Source organism: Lolium perenne, chromosome 7 (genome assembly GCF_019359855.2).
Source record: "Lolium perenne isolate Kyuss_39 chromosome 7, Kyuss_2.0, whole genome shotgun sequence".
NCBI classification, from domain to species: Eukaryota; Viridiplantae; Streptophyta; class Magnoliopsida; order Poales; family Poaceae; genus Lolium; species Lolium perenne.
Window position 1 is genome coordinate 97,681,582 of NC_067250.2, and position 16,812 is coordinate 97,698,393.

A 16,812-nucleotide genomic window follows, 5' to 3' on the forward strand; every position below is an offset into this window, starting at 1 on the left:
ATTGTCATATGCAGTGTCTGGTTGCTAAGCAACCTTGAGCGGTGGAAAAAATTAGTCTGTGAGGAATATTTGCTAATTCTATATGTCATTTCGTTATATTTCTAGAACTGGCACATTTAACAGAGCCATATCATGATTGTTTAAGAAGCATTGCATTTCCTAGAATGTCATGCACAACCTGAAATGACATTTGTGATCTCTTTGATCCAAGATGTTGGTAGAAAGCGAACATAGATAATTGACCAATAGAATACACTTGCGAGGTTAATGATACAAGTTACAACTTCAGTAAATCAGCGATAACTGTGCCACACACACACATGCATAACCTACAACAAATGAACTAACAGGTATCACTAACAGTGCAACACATTCTAAACAAAGATGGCGCCAGTGAAACTGTCCAGGTTCATCATGCCAATATTACCAGCCACTTAATCTACAAATAGCATCTAAGTTCAGCCAAAATAGCGAATATCTGTTCTACCATTTGTCCTACATATTTCTTCTTCTTTCCGAAGATTTACCGCTCTGAGCAAGGGATGAAGGTCGACATGAGGTTAAGGGGGCATTTGTGAGACAAGAGCCTAAGGATTATCATTTGTGTGCATCTCGATCTTTTTCCTCTCATTGAACCTGCCTTCCATGCCAAACTCTTCTGCGAATGTCCCTATGTCAGAAGCAATTTCAGAGCAACCCTTCCGACCGACCAAATGTGGGGGTTCCGTGCCGCATTGTTCAAGTCTCATAGAACTGCCAATCTGGCTGTGTATGTCCTCCATGTCTTCCACAGCTACAGCTTGCCTTTTTGTGCCCATCTCAAGGTCCACGCTCATCTTCGGTGGACTTAGGACCCGTCCCATGCTAAGCGATGAGGTGAAGGCTGCAGAATCCTCCTTAGCTTTTGCCCTGAAATTATTTCTGGAGCTGGGGATCCTTGAACATAAGGTCTCAACAAAATTCTGGACCAATCCACGGTTGTAAGGATTGGTTCTCAGATCGTAGCGGTACCGGAAGTTCTCATAAGTAGTCTGCAATTATTAATTTCTTGGATGAGCATTGCACATAAATTGCAAAAGAGAACTAACTCTTACTACATTTACTGGGCAAGAACCTTACCTGATTGGTGGAAATCAAGTAGAGGTGGAATGAGGTCAATCCTCCAACAAACCACACAGCAATAAATGTGTATAACATGAGAATGGCGGAGATGGGCGACTTCAGAATAGCTCTGCCTAATTTGCAATCATGTGTGTCCATTATTTTCCCGATGTTGACCCAGCAGAATGCAAACACGAAAATGCATAGCACAGTCGCTGAAGATACAAACATAAGGAAGAAGCGGTAGTTTCTCTGCAGAAAAAAAGAGAATTCAAAGCCATAATGAGTAAAATGTATTGTTATTATGGCCCATCTATCCACCTCAACATTAAGAGGAAACATATATATTTAACTGCAGGTGTCCCCATTCTTCTTCGTTGTCCCATTTCCTTAACATAGTTCACATATAGCATGAAATTGGCATGTCAAAACAGCATACTGCATACCTTTCCAATGCACTGGCCTACCCAAGGACAGTGATGATCAAAACGTTCGACACAGTTGTTGCAGATTGAGCAATGGGAGCACCTTGGTGGACGATAAAGCATACATGTATGACAATATTTGACCTTAACTATAGCACCATTAACAACAACATCCTTGGTGAGTGGTAAACCAGCCGAGCCATGTTGACCACCTGGCCAATCTGACAAGTTGGAGGATTCACCAATGTCTTCAGGTTCTGGAGGATGGGCATTTCGAGGAACAATTCCAGGATCACGGCCAGATGTGAGAAGTAGAAGAACAAGAATCTGCATAACAAAAAATAGAACTTAGTAATCTTTCTTTAAAGCTGTACAGTAGGTTTCTTACTGCTTATATTTTTGTATTTTCCGATATAAAGAGTACGTACAAGGTGAAAGAAAGGAAAAGGCTAATACAAGGCTCAGAGCCCTCCATAAGACTAAAATAAGGCCTAAGGCCAACTAAAATTTGTAAGAAATTGCTGCACCAAGATGTATAGAATTTGTAATCTTGCCAAGCTACAGATCAAAAATCACAGACACGACAGCACTTCTGTTTGAATACACACAAAGCACAATGGATAACAACATTCTCTACTAAGCAAATGCGGCATAACTTAAGACGGCAGAAGCCAATGCAATGGATTTTCAGTTTTTAAAGCAGATGTGTAACATATGACAAGGTTGTGACCATCCATATGATGCATTTACAAGGCCCAAGGAATGGCTACACATTTCCAGAGCAGAATAGAGAAAGGCATAAATGTGCGTATAGCTAATTGCCTGCATGTCTCATTGACTTACATATGCTGTAAAGATGATAGATACAGATGCAACCCATCCTCCAATTTGGTTTTGGTAGCCATTGGCAAGCTGTTGAGGAACAACGGCGGCAAAGACGATCACTGGGATTACAATTAAACATACTGTGGCGATGAGTGACCTCACATCAGGCCCAAATATAAGTCGCCCTCCAAGAAAAAATATCTGCAGGAACACATAAAGAAATAAAGAATGCCATGAGAGGAAGATAATAATACTACCATAAATGTTGAATTTAACAATCGAAGAATATAAGACAATGAAGTTACATAAAGTCCCCCTTCCCGCTACTAAGTTTGTATAGTGCATTTCTGATCACAGTGAAGTTGTGCAGATGCGGATAAACTTAACAATGCATGGAGAGAAAGGAGCATGAGTTTACTCCTTTAGAAATAAGAACTAATGAAGTGTACAAACAGCCACTACCATTCTGAATTAAACACATTGATATGATTCAAACCTAAAATCACAGTCATCAATGACAAATGCTCAGACACCATTAAGGCCCCAACCACTCATGGCCCCATATTGTTAAACTAGTCGAAAAAACCATGAAGCCCTAAACTTCCTGCCCGTACAGACTAGTTAGTGCTGCGCAAACAGGAATCCAGAATAAAAGGGCAAGAAGTCCTCACATTGCTCCCTTTCCACGCCTGGTACACGCGCCGTGGCGGCGCCGCATCAGCCTCCATGATCCGACGGTTGGAGTCCGACAGCTGCTGCACCTTCCCCTGCATCCTCCCCTCCATCCACCGCCAGACGCTCCCTGTTCCGTTCACCCACCAAAGCCCCCAAAATCTTCAGAACCCTAAGCTTAGCCCGGCTCGCCGCGACCTCATAGATTCCGAAATCAAGCGAAATGGAAGCTACACCACCTGCAAGAACAAGAAGCAGGTGGTTCTCACGGATCCCAGAACGAGAAGGGGGGCGACCTGGATCAAACGAGCCACGGCGGGAGACGGCGAGTGAGCCCGTACCTGGAGAGGAGCGTTGACGGCGAGGGGAAGCTTCTCGGGAATCAAGGGGGCAAGAGGTCGCGGGGTGCGAGGTGATGTCACCTAGGGATCCGAGGAAGCGAGTGCTTGCTCGCTGAGAAGAAGGGTGGAAAAGTTTCAGTCTGAAGAGACTGTGGACTGTAGTAGTATCTCTTTTGCCGATGAAACCCTAACGTCTTTGTGATCTTACAGATAGCCTCTGCTTGGCTTCAGCCTTTAGTACTCGAGTATTTAGGAAAAGTGTTACACGGTACCATGCAAAAAAAATATTATTTTTTTTGGTTAAGTCCTATGTTCTGAACTTGGTTGAAAAAAACCCATGCAATGTGTAGGATATTGGGAAGAAATAGTAATTACTCCTAGAAAGACTAGTAGAATTAGAAAGAAATAGAGCTTTTTAAGACACTCAAACTAACCGCTTTTTCACTAAGGCGGATATTCAATCATGACCGTTATCTGATCAAAGGTTAAGTTTGTCTAACAAAAATAAATCTTGTAACGGTGTGTCATTCATTGTGTCTTAGCAAAAAGGAAGGGTTTAATTATCTTTTCCCTATTCTCTTAATTATGCGCCACATATAATTTGCTTCACAAAAAGAACGCATATAGACTTCCACCGTTCATACTAATTGATAGGGCTATTAACTTCTATAAGATGTACTAGCAATATTATTAGACATTGGATAAGAAATACTCGGTTCACATTTATTTGGGTGCATCTTAGAATTTCTCAAAAAAACACGTGTGATATTTATGTCCGGTTTTCTGTTTATCTAATCGTTTGTGCTGGTTTTCTTGTTCCATGACCAAAAATGAATTTTAAGTTGTTACATTTTATTGTCTACCTAGGTAAAGATTATTTGAGGTGATTGTACATGCTTGTTTGTAAGCGTCTCCGTTGTACCGTGTTCTAAAAAAGGATTATTGGACGTGACTTGCAAGCGTGCAATGAAAAGACCAAAGAACGTGATTGAAAAGATAAGGAACAAAAGCATGCAAGATAAGCTAGAAAAAAGCAGCCAACTTATTGAACTTCCTGAAGACTCTGCATCTGGAACGAGCAGGCATTGGAACACCGCACGCACGCCCCAACCCAATACGATTTGACAAATCACTAGAAATAGCCTCTGAGTCATGCTCTGCTCTTTTAGAAAGATTACCATGCTATTTCTAGGAAGAAAAACAATTTACTAACTAGCATTATTTGGGGTTTGTTTTCCACCATATACACAACTTCACCTTTCACGCTTTAATTTAAATTTGTGCAAGCAAAAAGTGAAGTCAAAAGTAGCATAAGTCCAAGTGGCCTTTCTTGTTACATGTGCAGTCGTTACCGGCTAGTGGAACTGAAAAGGAAAAAATCAAAGCAAAATCTCGTCTTGTGCATAGACATGAAGTTTCCACCGGTGATGCATTGCTGATTGTTCGTATATTTATTCAGCAACAAATGCCGAGTCAAGAGTTTAGCAGGTGCAACTTAAATATTTTTTTGAGTCAAGGTTCGCACAATAAAAAAAAAAGAGCTAACGAGCACTTGTGTGTCTCATAAAGGCGGAATATTCATTCAGTGGGAGGCGACGTTCCCGTCGACAGCGAGGCGCCTGTGGTGACTTCGTCAATTTCAAAATCCAATCCGCCGGCTCAGTCTTCCGGAGGTGCTCATAGGGGTAGGGTGTGCGTGTGTGCGTTCATAGGGGTGAGTGTATGCGCGTGTATGTGAGCGCCTACGTTTGTACTGTGTTTCTCAAAAAAAAAGAAATGGAAACCAATAGGACCAATGCCAACGGGAGAATAATAAGCATGTAAGAGCATCTCTAGCTGAAGTACGAATATTTAGAAGACAAAACACCTCTCTATAACTTAACTTTCTATATTTATTTCATTAAATTTTGCGCCATAGAACCGAACATCAAAAACTTAGAGGACTAATTTTTTTAACATAATTTGCAAATTTGAGCACATGAATACATGACAACATATAACATAAATATATTTATAATGCATATAAGTAGATTCATAATTAACGAAAAAGCATAACTGAACCCGAGCACAGATGTTCTCTTTTTCTGAACCATTCATTTGCGTAGAGGACGGTGGTATCCGGTTGTATTCTGTATCATGTGACCACTGTATAAAGAAAGTCTGCAGTTTCGTGGCCCATGTTTGTAGGTAGGATATTTAATTCAGTCTCCACTCAAGTCGTTCGAGTCATTGTCGTCATGTTTAGAATCTCTCGCGCTCCCAGCTCGACAACGCTGTAAATCAGCTTTGTCACCAGCGCTCGAGAGCCAGCCATGCTCACCTCTCCCAGCTCGACTGCGCCACCTACGCCGTCGAACGCGCGGGCGAGCTGGCCGGTTCCCTTTCGCAGGAAGAACTCCGTCAGGAAGCAGCCGTTGAGCACCAGCATCTCCACCAAGTTGGACCCGTGGGCGAGCTCTTCCGTCTCGAGTACAGTTGTCGGGGCAAGGGAGAAGGCTAGCGGGGGGGGGGGGGGGTGACCAGCATGCATCAAGTTGGAGCGCAGCGAGCTGGCGGCGGCCGGAGCGGGCCAAGGGGGCTGGTTAGCGGCGGTGACCTAAACACATCTTGCCGGAGCGCGGAGAGCTGGCAGTGGTCGGAGCGGTGGTGACCGTCGCGCATCTTGCCGGAGCGCGGCGAGCTGGCGGTGGCCGGAGCGGTGGTGACCGTCAGTCATGGGAGGACCCGGAGTAACCACGCACCGCTGTCTTATCATGGCCCGCCGTAGCACCCTGTATCATACAGTATCGTCATGTTTCCTGATTTTTTTTCGGGCCGTATCGGTCGTAAAAAAGACCAGACTCGCACGTACGCCTGCCGAAACGTGCGGTCCAGAAAACGAGCTCAGATGAGCTCGGGACCAGAAACACCTTGTCCCATAATTAATGCATATATAGTCATACAAATTGATAGCATTATCCAAACCCGACAAATTGATATGCATACAAGTTGATAGCACAATCAAACACTTGTTAACCGCCGAAAATCTTCACTAGTCATCATCTAAAGCGAACTTCAACCTATTAGAGCGCATTACTAGAACATGCCAGCTATTCATCATCGATGATATGGACCGAACATCTCCACTAGTTCATTGATTGAAGTTGGCATGGATCTCTTACCAAAATTACTTGAATGGTTGCTTATCCGCAATAAGTGTGTGATGATGATATGCAAAGTACAAATCATTGTCCCATCCTCACTCCATTTTGCTTCTCCCTTCCTCTTCCTACGATTTTAAACGAACAATCACCATCTTCATCTGCCAAAATTCACCAAATTTCACTAAAGAGAAAGGGGATAAAACACACCTTAGCAGATCGGGTGCCGATGCTGGTGCGAGTGCAGGGGCTGCTGTCAGCGCCAGAGCTGATGCCAAAGCCGGTGCCGGTGTGGCTGCTGAGGTCGGCGCCCGCACGAGCTCCGGGAGGTCCTTCAACCCTAAATCCAGCAAGTTGCGGTGGCTCATGAAGGAAGAAGACATGTAGGAGGCGTGTGGACGCATGAATCCGGCTTTACCTTGGCGAATCCCGGTCGTGGTCACTCGAAAGAATCCACATCGCCGCGGCCGGAATCGACCTCGAGTCGACGGCGGGATCTGGATCGATGCATTCCAGCGATGGCTAGCACCGGTGAGTGGATCGGACGGAGTGGAAAATGGCGGCGGTTGTTTCGGTGTGTCGGCGGTTGTTCCAGCGTGTTAGCCTAGACAATTTGTGTGGTCGGCGGTGTGAATACCGGCGAAATTACGGCGACGGGCGGCGAGGCTGTGGCAGCGAGGGTGGAGGAGAATACTAGGTGACTGTGCACGGGGGAGGATATTTGGAGGCCTCGGAGGCCGATGACAAAAAATTATGCTTCACTTAAATTTTTTGGGGTTCGGCTAGAGGCGGTCCCATTACCGGCGCATTTTTGGTCCTTAAAGCCGTTTTGGGCTTCGGCTAGAGATGCTCTAAGTTAAGTAGTACTTCTCCAATAATTCTTATTCTGATTATAGTTTAAATTTAAAATGAAACTACAACAAGAATTATAAAAGCGAGAGGAGTACCAAATTATTCTACTACTGGCTGATACAACCAGGAAGTTGCAAGTCAGTAATGCCATACGACATCTCCATTTCTCGGAGTGAGAATAAAATTTCATGCTTACAAGGAGGTGCATTACTTCGATGCGACTTTGTCTAACAGTTTTTACTCCTTCAACTCTTACATCTCTTAACTCTCGGCGTCGAAAACCACCAGTCCACTGCTGGTACAAGATTTTCGAGCTACCAGTCCACTGCTGGTACAAGATTTTCGAGCTACGGTTACATCCCACTTTAGAAGACACACAAGACACTGAGTGTTGCTTGTAAGGGTGTAGAATGATAGGGAAAGCGTGTTTTTTTTCTTAGCTTTTCATATTATCTAGAGAAGGCAAAGCTATAACTTGTATAATGCATTATTTTTTATTATCGTCCCTTACAATTCATAAAAATTAATTAAATATGGTAAAAAAATATGTTGCTAAGAGAAGACATGTGATACAATGATGAAATTCTCTTTCTCTTATTTTCTAAGGGATTATTACTTAGATTTTTTTGAAAAAGGACACTTTATTACTCAAAGTTTGACGTAATACACCCGGCCTCTGCATAAGCTAAGAAAAGATTTTTTTTTCTTTAGTCTCTACTTCAACCTAACAAAAATCCTATACGTGGTAGCCCTAAGAGAAGACTATCATCACCCTATTATACATACTAGCAAAGTAGGCGCGGCGGCACGCCGCGCCAGGTCGTGGTAAACGTATGTCATGTGCAGTTCATAATATACACATTTAATAAAATTGCAACACTAATCAACACGACGAAAAAGTATAAGGTGCAAATTATTATTAGGCTGAAGAAATGAGGAAATAGCATATGTATAGGTGGCAAAACAAAATAAACAAATGATCATAGTCATAACATAAGAACAGAGCCTGGAAATTGTACAATATAAAACATAAGCAGTGCGGGAAAAAATATAATACATTAGAAACGACAACTGACAAATCGCTTCTAGCAATCCAAACACAACATCTATGAGGCTAAATAACACATACAACCTAAGCACATAGCCTAACCGGGTGGTTGACGTAGATACATAAACATGGAAATGTATTCAGGGTCCAAACATATAGGCCCTGAACAACAGCTCAGGAATAACAAAGCTCCCTCGCTGCATTCATCTGCAGAAGACCAGTGTGTAGATAGATGTCTAAGATATTGTGCCCTTTATATCCTGTGTGTTCAAGATCCTAGTCATCATCTGTGAAGTGTAATCCCTTCTAAGATTAGTGTTCTTGCCGGCAACAACATTTTTTTGTTTTTTCCCCTTCAGCCACATGAGAGCCAGTCTACAATAGAAACACATAGCTTGTCAGAAACCTAAAAGAACATGTGTTCTGGTAAGGCAACACAGTTATACCTCATCAATAACAAAAGCCGATGATGCTGCACTTTGTGGTATGGGATCCATAGATGGTGGTGGAGTGGAAGTCTCACTTGTACCTTGAACATGTTTTGGGGTTTCAGGAGGAGCAAAGAGATTCTCATTGCCTTGACTTGTGGCTGAATCATCCATGCCCTGTCGTCGAGTAACAGTGGCACGGAAATCGGATCAGCAATCTGTACCCGAAGGTGGCTGTGCAATGTATCCAGCGAGATTCACGTCTAGGAGCGACAACAACGCTGAACTCTCTTCCCACGATGGCAAGCAAATCCTGAAGCACAGTATTAGCCGTTCCTCTGACACTGGACACAAGTGTAATGTTTCTTTTCCGACAACAACCTCTCCGCGAGGCCCAAACAAATAAAGTTTGTGAATTTGCCGGTATGTGGATCTGCTGAAACAGAATTAATAGCTCGGACAATAAACCTATATCTGACAAAGCAATAACAAAAGGAAAAAAAATGAGGTAAGCATTTGCCACAAAAAAAGAAACTGAAGAATAAACATCCTGAAGAACAGAAGATATGACAAATACGTGTGTACCTTGGAAGAGGTATAACAGTAGGACACTGAGGGCATTTGTATACCCTATCATCTAGTTTAAGTTTTTTCTAACATTCTTTGCAACTTATGTAATACCAGCCTTTGTATGTAAGAACCTCAGTAATTCAAATGGACATCTTGTACCGTTCACCCTAGACACGATTATCAATTGATTTAGTCTGAGAATGCAGGGAAGAAAACATACTATAAAACACCAAACATACCATGATGCAATTGGGTCCTAATGTCGCTATTTCCGCGATCATTGACACGGTCGGCTCTGTATGACTTTGGTTTCCAGTGTGTAATTCGACGTGCCTTGGCAGATGCTTGGACTTGTGGCATATGCAAGATACGCATGTTATTAAACAAATAGCCTGCAGCACATTATTGGATACAACGGCTAGCACAAATCAGGAGAAAAGAAAGAAATACAACAAAACAATGCAAAAACAGAGGTGAGAGCGCGCAATGCCTAAGTACTGACTGACTGACAGTCATGCCAACAATTAACACGGTAGCAGGTTCTTGATTTGATGCCTCCATTGGTCCATCAGCATCTCTCCCGACAAAGTAACAATAGCATGCTCGCTTCATAAAGTAACACATGTATAAACCAGATCGTAATTAGAAGAAGCAAATACTCAATATGGAAAAAAGAAATTTAAGATAGCAGCGATCGACACCTTCCATTCGTGATATAAATTTGTCGCTTTTGGCTCTTTGTATTACCAGAAGGAGGCAAAAACATCGGTGACTTTGTTAAGCCATCCGACAACATCTGTAAATCTGCACAGAGTAATTAAATTGTCATAACACGAAATAAAATTGGGATTTCTATTTTCGTGCCCCCTGGTACGTTAATTGTACTCAGTTTTCCCTAGTTCCTTAGTTTTTCCTCAGTTTTCCCCTCCTCTAGTTTAAAACACGCACAAGTGCTGGAACGGCCGGTAGCCGTCAGGTCAGAGGTCTTGACCGTTAGTCTGACCGGGTGGGGCCGCACAGGGGCAGCTCCTCCCTGACCGTCTCGTGCTGACGGGTAGGGTCAGGAGACACGTCGGAGCAGCCATCCATCTATCGCTGACGTGTGGGCCGTTTTATGTCATGATTTTATACGCGTTGCTGCCAATGACAAATGGGGCCGCTCTATAGGGCTGCCGCAGTCAATGACCAGTGGGGTCGTATATTTTTCAGGAAAAGACATATATTGCCGCTCTGTGGGGCTGCCGCAGCCAATGATCAGTGGGGTCGTCTATTTATTTAGAGAAAATCATATATTGCCGCTCTGTGGAGCCTCCGCAGCCAATGACCAGTGGGGTCGTATATTTTTCAGGAAAAGACATATATTGCCGCTCTGTGGGGCTGTCGCAGCCAATGACCAGTGGGGTCGTCTATTTATTTAGAGAAAATCATATATTGCCGCTCTGTGGGGCCGCCGCAGCCAATGACCAGTGGGGTCGTATATTTTTCAGGAAAAGACATATTGCCGCTCTGTGGGGTTGCCACAGCCAATGACCAATGGGGTCGTCTATTTATTTAGAGAAAATCATATATTGCCGCTCTGTGGGGCCTCCGCAGCCAATGACCAGTGGGGTCGTCTATTTTTCAGGAAAAGACACATATTGCCGCTCTGATATATATCTTTAGAGAATATCATAGAGAGAAGCAACAAGTTCGCTAATTAATTATTCTTAAGCTAGACCGGAGAACCGCTGGCAGCTCGTTCCCCACCGTCGGACGGAGCAGCCATCGCCGGCGCCTCGTCGCGCCGCCGGCTCTATCCCCCGGCGGCGTCAGACGGACTGCGGCGCTGCACGTCAACCACGGCTCCAGCACTTGTTTCGTCCGCACACATTGTACCCACCGCAGGAAAGTCCGCCGCAAGCAGATCCACCGCCCACGACGACCGGGATTTGTTCCGCGCACCAATTGGTAGTATAGCTTGGTAAGACCTACGCTTCTGCCTCCCCCGTCCCCTAATCGATTCGGTTCCCGTAATTTATTGGAGTTTGTAGGTACGAAATAGTCCTCAATGTCTGGTCGTAGCGGGTACACCGGCGAGGGTGGGGATTCGATCATGTCGTGGCCACGTTCTACTTCTCCTACCTCGTCGGAAGTGCAGGTATCTAGCTTCAGCTCTCTGTACTACCGTTGAAAGTTCCGCCATGGCCTGTTGGAGTGATTTCAGTTGTTCTTTTTCCATTATTGTTACAGTTAGCCAGGCAAGCCGATGATCCATGGTACATTGCATACCAAGATGAATCAACCCAGTGGTGTAGCCAGAGGATGGATTTGGAGGAGAAGGTGGCCAATTTAGGTGATGAATTGGCCCGTAAAAACTTGATGATATTCGAGCTGAAGCGTATTGTGGAGGAAGAAAAGAAGAATTCAGAGCTTATTCGCAAGGAGAAGTTGAGAGTTGAGACAGATCTTGCCGTATTTGATCAAGTGGTAGAAAATCTAGAACATGAACTTAAAGTGATGGGAGAGGAGAAAAGTAGATTCATCTGTGCAGTTTTATTAGGTGTCATCCCTGTCCTAGCAGTTATGTGGTTCTGGTAGACGATTTAGTATAGAATTGTTATTCAGTAGATGGCTCTAACCACTGTATTTTGTTGTGGCTCTAAGCACTATATTTTGGCGTACAATTTACTACTTGTGCTAAGTAATGCGCACGATAATTTTAACATGCATGAACATTTTCTAAAAGTGAAGGGATCCCAAAAGTGAAAGCATGTACCAGCCTCCGGATCAAATACATATCAATATCTTCCCAATAAAGTTGGGATAGAATTCAAATCATACATACGGATGTACATGGACACATCAAGAATGTGGAGAAGCTTTTTTTTGAGACGGAGGTAGTAGTTCGAACAATTTTATCCCAATTGGAAATTGAAAAATACAAATTTATCATAATTTATCCCAATTTGCGGCTTCGAACACGGCCGCGCAGCGATGGGCAAGAAAGGCCGGGACGACGGGCGGCCGAGGGGTGGTCATCTGCGCCATCTGATAACCCACAAGTATAGGGGATCGCAGCAGTCTTCGAGGGAAGTAAAACCCAAATTTATTGATTCGACACAAGGGGAGGTAAAGAATACTTATAAGCCTTAACAACTGAGTTGTCAATTCAGCTGCACCTGGAAAAGCACTAGTAACAGGGGTGATGTGAAAGCAGCAGTAATATGAGAGCAATAATGTAACAAGATAACAAGCAGCGGTAGCAGTAACACAGGAGCAATGGCACCAGAAAATAGTTGATACTACTTCCAATGACATATAGAACGAGTATATGATGATGAGAGATGGACCGGGGTTCCCAGCGATCTACACTAGTGGTAACTCTCCAATAACAAGTGACAAGTGTTGGGTGAATAAATTACAGTTGGGCAATTGATAGGATTCAAAGCATTAAGATAGAACATCAAGATTATTAATCATGTAGGCATGTTTTCCATATAAAGTCGTACGTGCTCGCAATGAGAAACTTGCACAACATCTTTTGTCCTACCAGCCGGTGGCAGCCGGGCCTCAAGGGAATCTACTGGATATTAAGGTACTCCTTTTAATAGAGTACCGGAGCAAAGAATTAACACTCCGTGAAAACATGTGATCCTCACATCACCGCCATCCCCTCCGGTTGTCCCGATTTCTGTCACTTCGGGGCCTTTAGTTCCGAGAAGTGACATGTGCATACAACTTGTAGATACAATCTAAGCAATACATATAGAGCTTAAATCTAAGATCATGCCACTCGGGCCCTAGTGACAAGCATTAAGCATAACAAGATTGCATCAACGATAACTTCACAAACTTTATAGATAGACTAATCATAATGTATCATCCATCGGATCCCAACAAACACAACACCGATTACATCAGATGGATCTCAATCATGTAAGGCAGCTCATGAGATCATTGTATTGAAGTACATGGGATAGAGAGTACCAACTAGCTACTGCTAGAATCCGTAGTCCATGGGGGAACTACTCACGGAGCATGATGGAGGCGGTGGCGTCGATGGAGATAGCTTCCGGGGGCACTTCCCCGTCCCGGCAGGGTGCCAGAACAGAGACTTCTGTCCCCCGAATTGGAGTTTCACGATGGCGGCGGCGCCCCTGGAGTCTTTCTGGAGTTTCGTCAATTGGTATCGCGTTTTTAGGTCGAAAGGGCTTATATAGGCAAAGAGATGGAGTCGGAGGGTGCCTGGGCCCCCCTCACAGTAGGCCGGCGCGGCCAGGCCTGGGGCCGCGCTGCCATGTTGTGTGGTGGCCCCCTGGCCCCTCTCCGACTCTCCTTCGGTGTTCTGGATGCTTCCGGGAAAAATAAGATGTTTGGCGTTGATTTCGTCCAATTCCGAGAATATTGCCCGAACAGCCTTTCTGGAACCAAAAACAGCAGAAAACAGGAACGCACTTTGTGGCATCTTGTTAATAGGTTAGTTCCGGAAAACGCATGAAATCATCATAAAGTGCGAGCAAAACATGTAAGTATTGTCATAAAACAAGCATGGAACATCAGAAATTATGGATACGTTGGAGACGTATCAGCATCCCCAAGCTTAGTTCCTACTCGTCCTCGAGTAGGTAAACGATAAAAAGAATAATTTCTTACATAACCTTGATCATACTATTACAAAGCATATGAAATGAATGAAGTGACTCAAGGCAATGATCTATAGTTGCTAACAAATAGATAACATATAGCAAAACTTTTCATGAATATTACTTTCAAGACAAGCATCAAAAGTCTTGCACAAGAGTTAACTCATAAAGCAATAAATTCAAAGTGAAGGCATCGAAGCAACACAAAGGAAGATTTAAGTTTCAGCAGTTGCTTTCAACTTTAAACATGCATATCTCATGGATAATTGTCAACATAAAGTAATATGATGAATGCAAATAAGCAAGTATGTAAGAATCAATGCACAGTTGACACAAGTATTTGCTTCCAAGATGGAAGGAAGTAGGTAAACTGACTCAACATAAAGTAAAAGAAAGGCCCTTCGCAGAGGGAAGCATTGATTGCTATATTTGTGCTAGAGCTTTGGTTTTGAAAACATAAAGAGAGCATAAAATTAAAGTTTTGAGAGGTGTTTGTTGTTGTCAACGAATGGTAGTGGGCACTCTAACCCCCTTGCCAGACAAACCTTCAAAGAGCGGCTCCCATTTTATTTTATTTTTGGGTGGCACTCCTTCCAACCTTTCTTTCTCAAACCATGGCTAACCGAATCCTCGGGTGCCTGCCAACAATCTCATACCATGAAGGAGTGCCTTTTTATTTTAGTTTTATTATGATGACACTCCTCCCCACCTTTGCTTTCTCAAGCCATGGCTAACCGAATCCTTCGGGTGCCGTCCATCAATCACATACCATGGAGGAGTGTCTATTTTTGTTAATTAGTTTGGGACTGGGAATCCCATTGCCAGCTCTTTTTGCAAAATTATTGGATAAGCGGATGAAGCCACTACTCCATTGGTGAAAGTTGCCCAACAAGATTGAAAGATAAAACACCACATACTTCCTCATGAGCTATAAAACATTGACACAAATTGAGAGGTAATAAATTTTGAATTGTTTAAAGGTAGCACTCAAGCAATTTACTTTGGAATGGCGGAGAAATACCATGTAGTAGGTAGGTATGGTGGACACAAATGGCATAGTGGTTGGCTCAAGGATTTTGGATGCATGAGAAGTATTCCCTCTCGATACAAGGCTTAGGCTAGCAAGGCTATTTGAAGCAAACACAAGTATGAACCGGTACAGCAAAACTTACATAAGAACATATTGCAAGCATTATAATACTCTACACTGTCTTCCTTGTTGCTCAAACACTTTTACCAGAAAATATCTAGACCTTAAGAGAGACCAATCATGCAAACCAATTTCAACAAGCTCTACGGTAGTTCTCCACTAATAGGTTTAAACTACATGAAAAAACTTAATCATAATCTACTTGAGAGCTCAAAACAATTGCCAAGTGTCAAATTATCCAAGACAATATGAGGCATTTTTTGTTTCCAACCAAATAACCATAAGTATTGTAGCTTCCAACTTTTACCATTGAACATTAAAAGTAAAACGAAGAACAAGTGTTCATATGAAAAAGCGGAGCGTGTATCTCTCCCACGCAAGGATTGCTAGGATCCGAATTTATTCAAACACAAACAAAATAAAAGCACACAGACGCTCCAAGTAAAGCACATATGATGTGACCGAATAAAAATATAGTTTCAATAGAAGTGACCTGATAAGTTGATGAAGAAGGGGATGCCTTGGGCATCCCCAAGGTTAGACGCTTGAGTCTTCTTGAAATATGCAGGGATGAACCACGGGGGCATCCCCAAGCTTTGACTTTTTACTCTTCTTGATCATATATCATCCTCCTCTCTTGACCCTTGAAAACTTCCTTCACACCAAACTTCTCATAAACTTCATTAGAGGGGTTAGTACTCAAAAAAACTTGAATCCACCTTGGTCCTGTAGTGACACATTGCAAGAACTCAATAAAACATTAGCTACAGCTCTGCACGTCTAGAAAGCCTTGCTTAAAGTCCACAAGAGACAATGCAAAAAACAGAGACAGAATCTGCCAAAACAGAACAGCCAGGAAAGACGAATTTTAAAGAGGTACTTCCGTTGCTCAAATCAGAAAACTCAAAACTAATGAAAGTTGCGTACATATCTGAGGAACACGCACGTAAATTGGCAGATTTTTCTGAGTTACCTACAGAGAAAACAGCCCAGATTCGTGACAGATAGAAATCTGTTTCTGCGCAGAAATCCAAATCTAGTATCAACCTTCGATTAGAGGCTTCACTTGGCACAACATTGCAATAAAATAAAGATAAGGAGAGGTTGCTACAGTAGTAACAACTTCCAAAACACAACAAAACAGTAGCAAAATAAACACATGGGTTATCTCCCAAGAAGTGCTTTCTTTATAGCCATTAAGATGGGCTCAGCAATTTTGATGATGCACTCGCAAGAAACAAGAGTTGAAGCAAAAGAGAGCATCAAAAAGCAAATTCAAAACACATTTAAGTCTAACATGCTTCCTATGCATAGTAATCTTGTAAATAAACAAGTTCATGAAAAGCAAAGTAACAAGCATAGAAAGATAGAACAAGTGTAACTTCAAAATTTTCAGCATGTAGAGAGGTATTTTAGTACCATGCAGATTTCTACAACCATATTTTCCTCTCTCATAATAATTTTCAGTAGCTTCATGAATAAACTCAACAATATAACTATCACATAAAGCATGTTTCTCATGATCCATAAACACATAATTTTTATCAAGCTCAAAAATAGTGGGATTAAAACTTTCAAACCCGCTTTTATCAATAATATAACATGATGATTGATCAATCTCAAGAGATATGGGACTCA

General features: G+C 42.8%; 1 protein-coding gene across 1 annotated transcript; it reads right to left on the reverse strand.

Moving 5' to 3' along the window:
- Positions 1 to 214: 214 nt before the first annotated feature.
- Positions 215 to 3,537, reverse strand: LOC127316548 (probable protein S-acyltransferase 7). Its single transcript, XM_051346965.1, has 6 exons — positions 3,365 to 3,537; positions 3,023 to 3,262; positions 2,370 to 2,552; positions 1,548 to 1,853; positions 1,120 to 1,353; positions 215 to 1,031 (listed from the first exon to the last, which is right to left on the reverse strand). The coding sequence occupies exons 2-6, from the start codon at positions 3,134 to 3,136 to the stop codon at positions 588 to 590; spliced, it is 1,281 nt and encodes a 426-aa protein (XP_051202925.1). The 5' UTR covers positions 3,137 to 3,262; positions 3,365 to 3,537; the 3' UTR covers positions 215 to 587.
- Positions 3,538 to 16,812: the final 13,275 nt, after the last annotated feature.

Coding starts and splice junctions, on each gene's coding strand:
- LOC127316548 (XM_051346965.1), bottom strand. CDS start 3,136: ATGGAGGGGAGGATGCAGGGGAAGGTGCAGCAGCTGTCGGACTCCAAC. Junction 2,553..3,022: donor AGGCGTGGAAAGGGAGCAAT/GTGAGGACTTCT, acceptor GTGTTCCTGCAG/ATATTTTTTCTTGGAGGGCG. Junction 1,354..1,547: donor TAGGCCAGTGCATTGGAAAG/GTATGCAGTATG, acceptor TTTTTTCTGCAG/AGAAACTACCGCTTCTTCCT.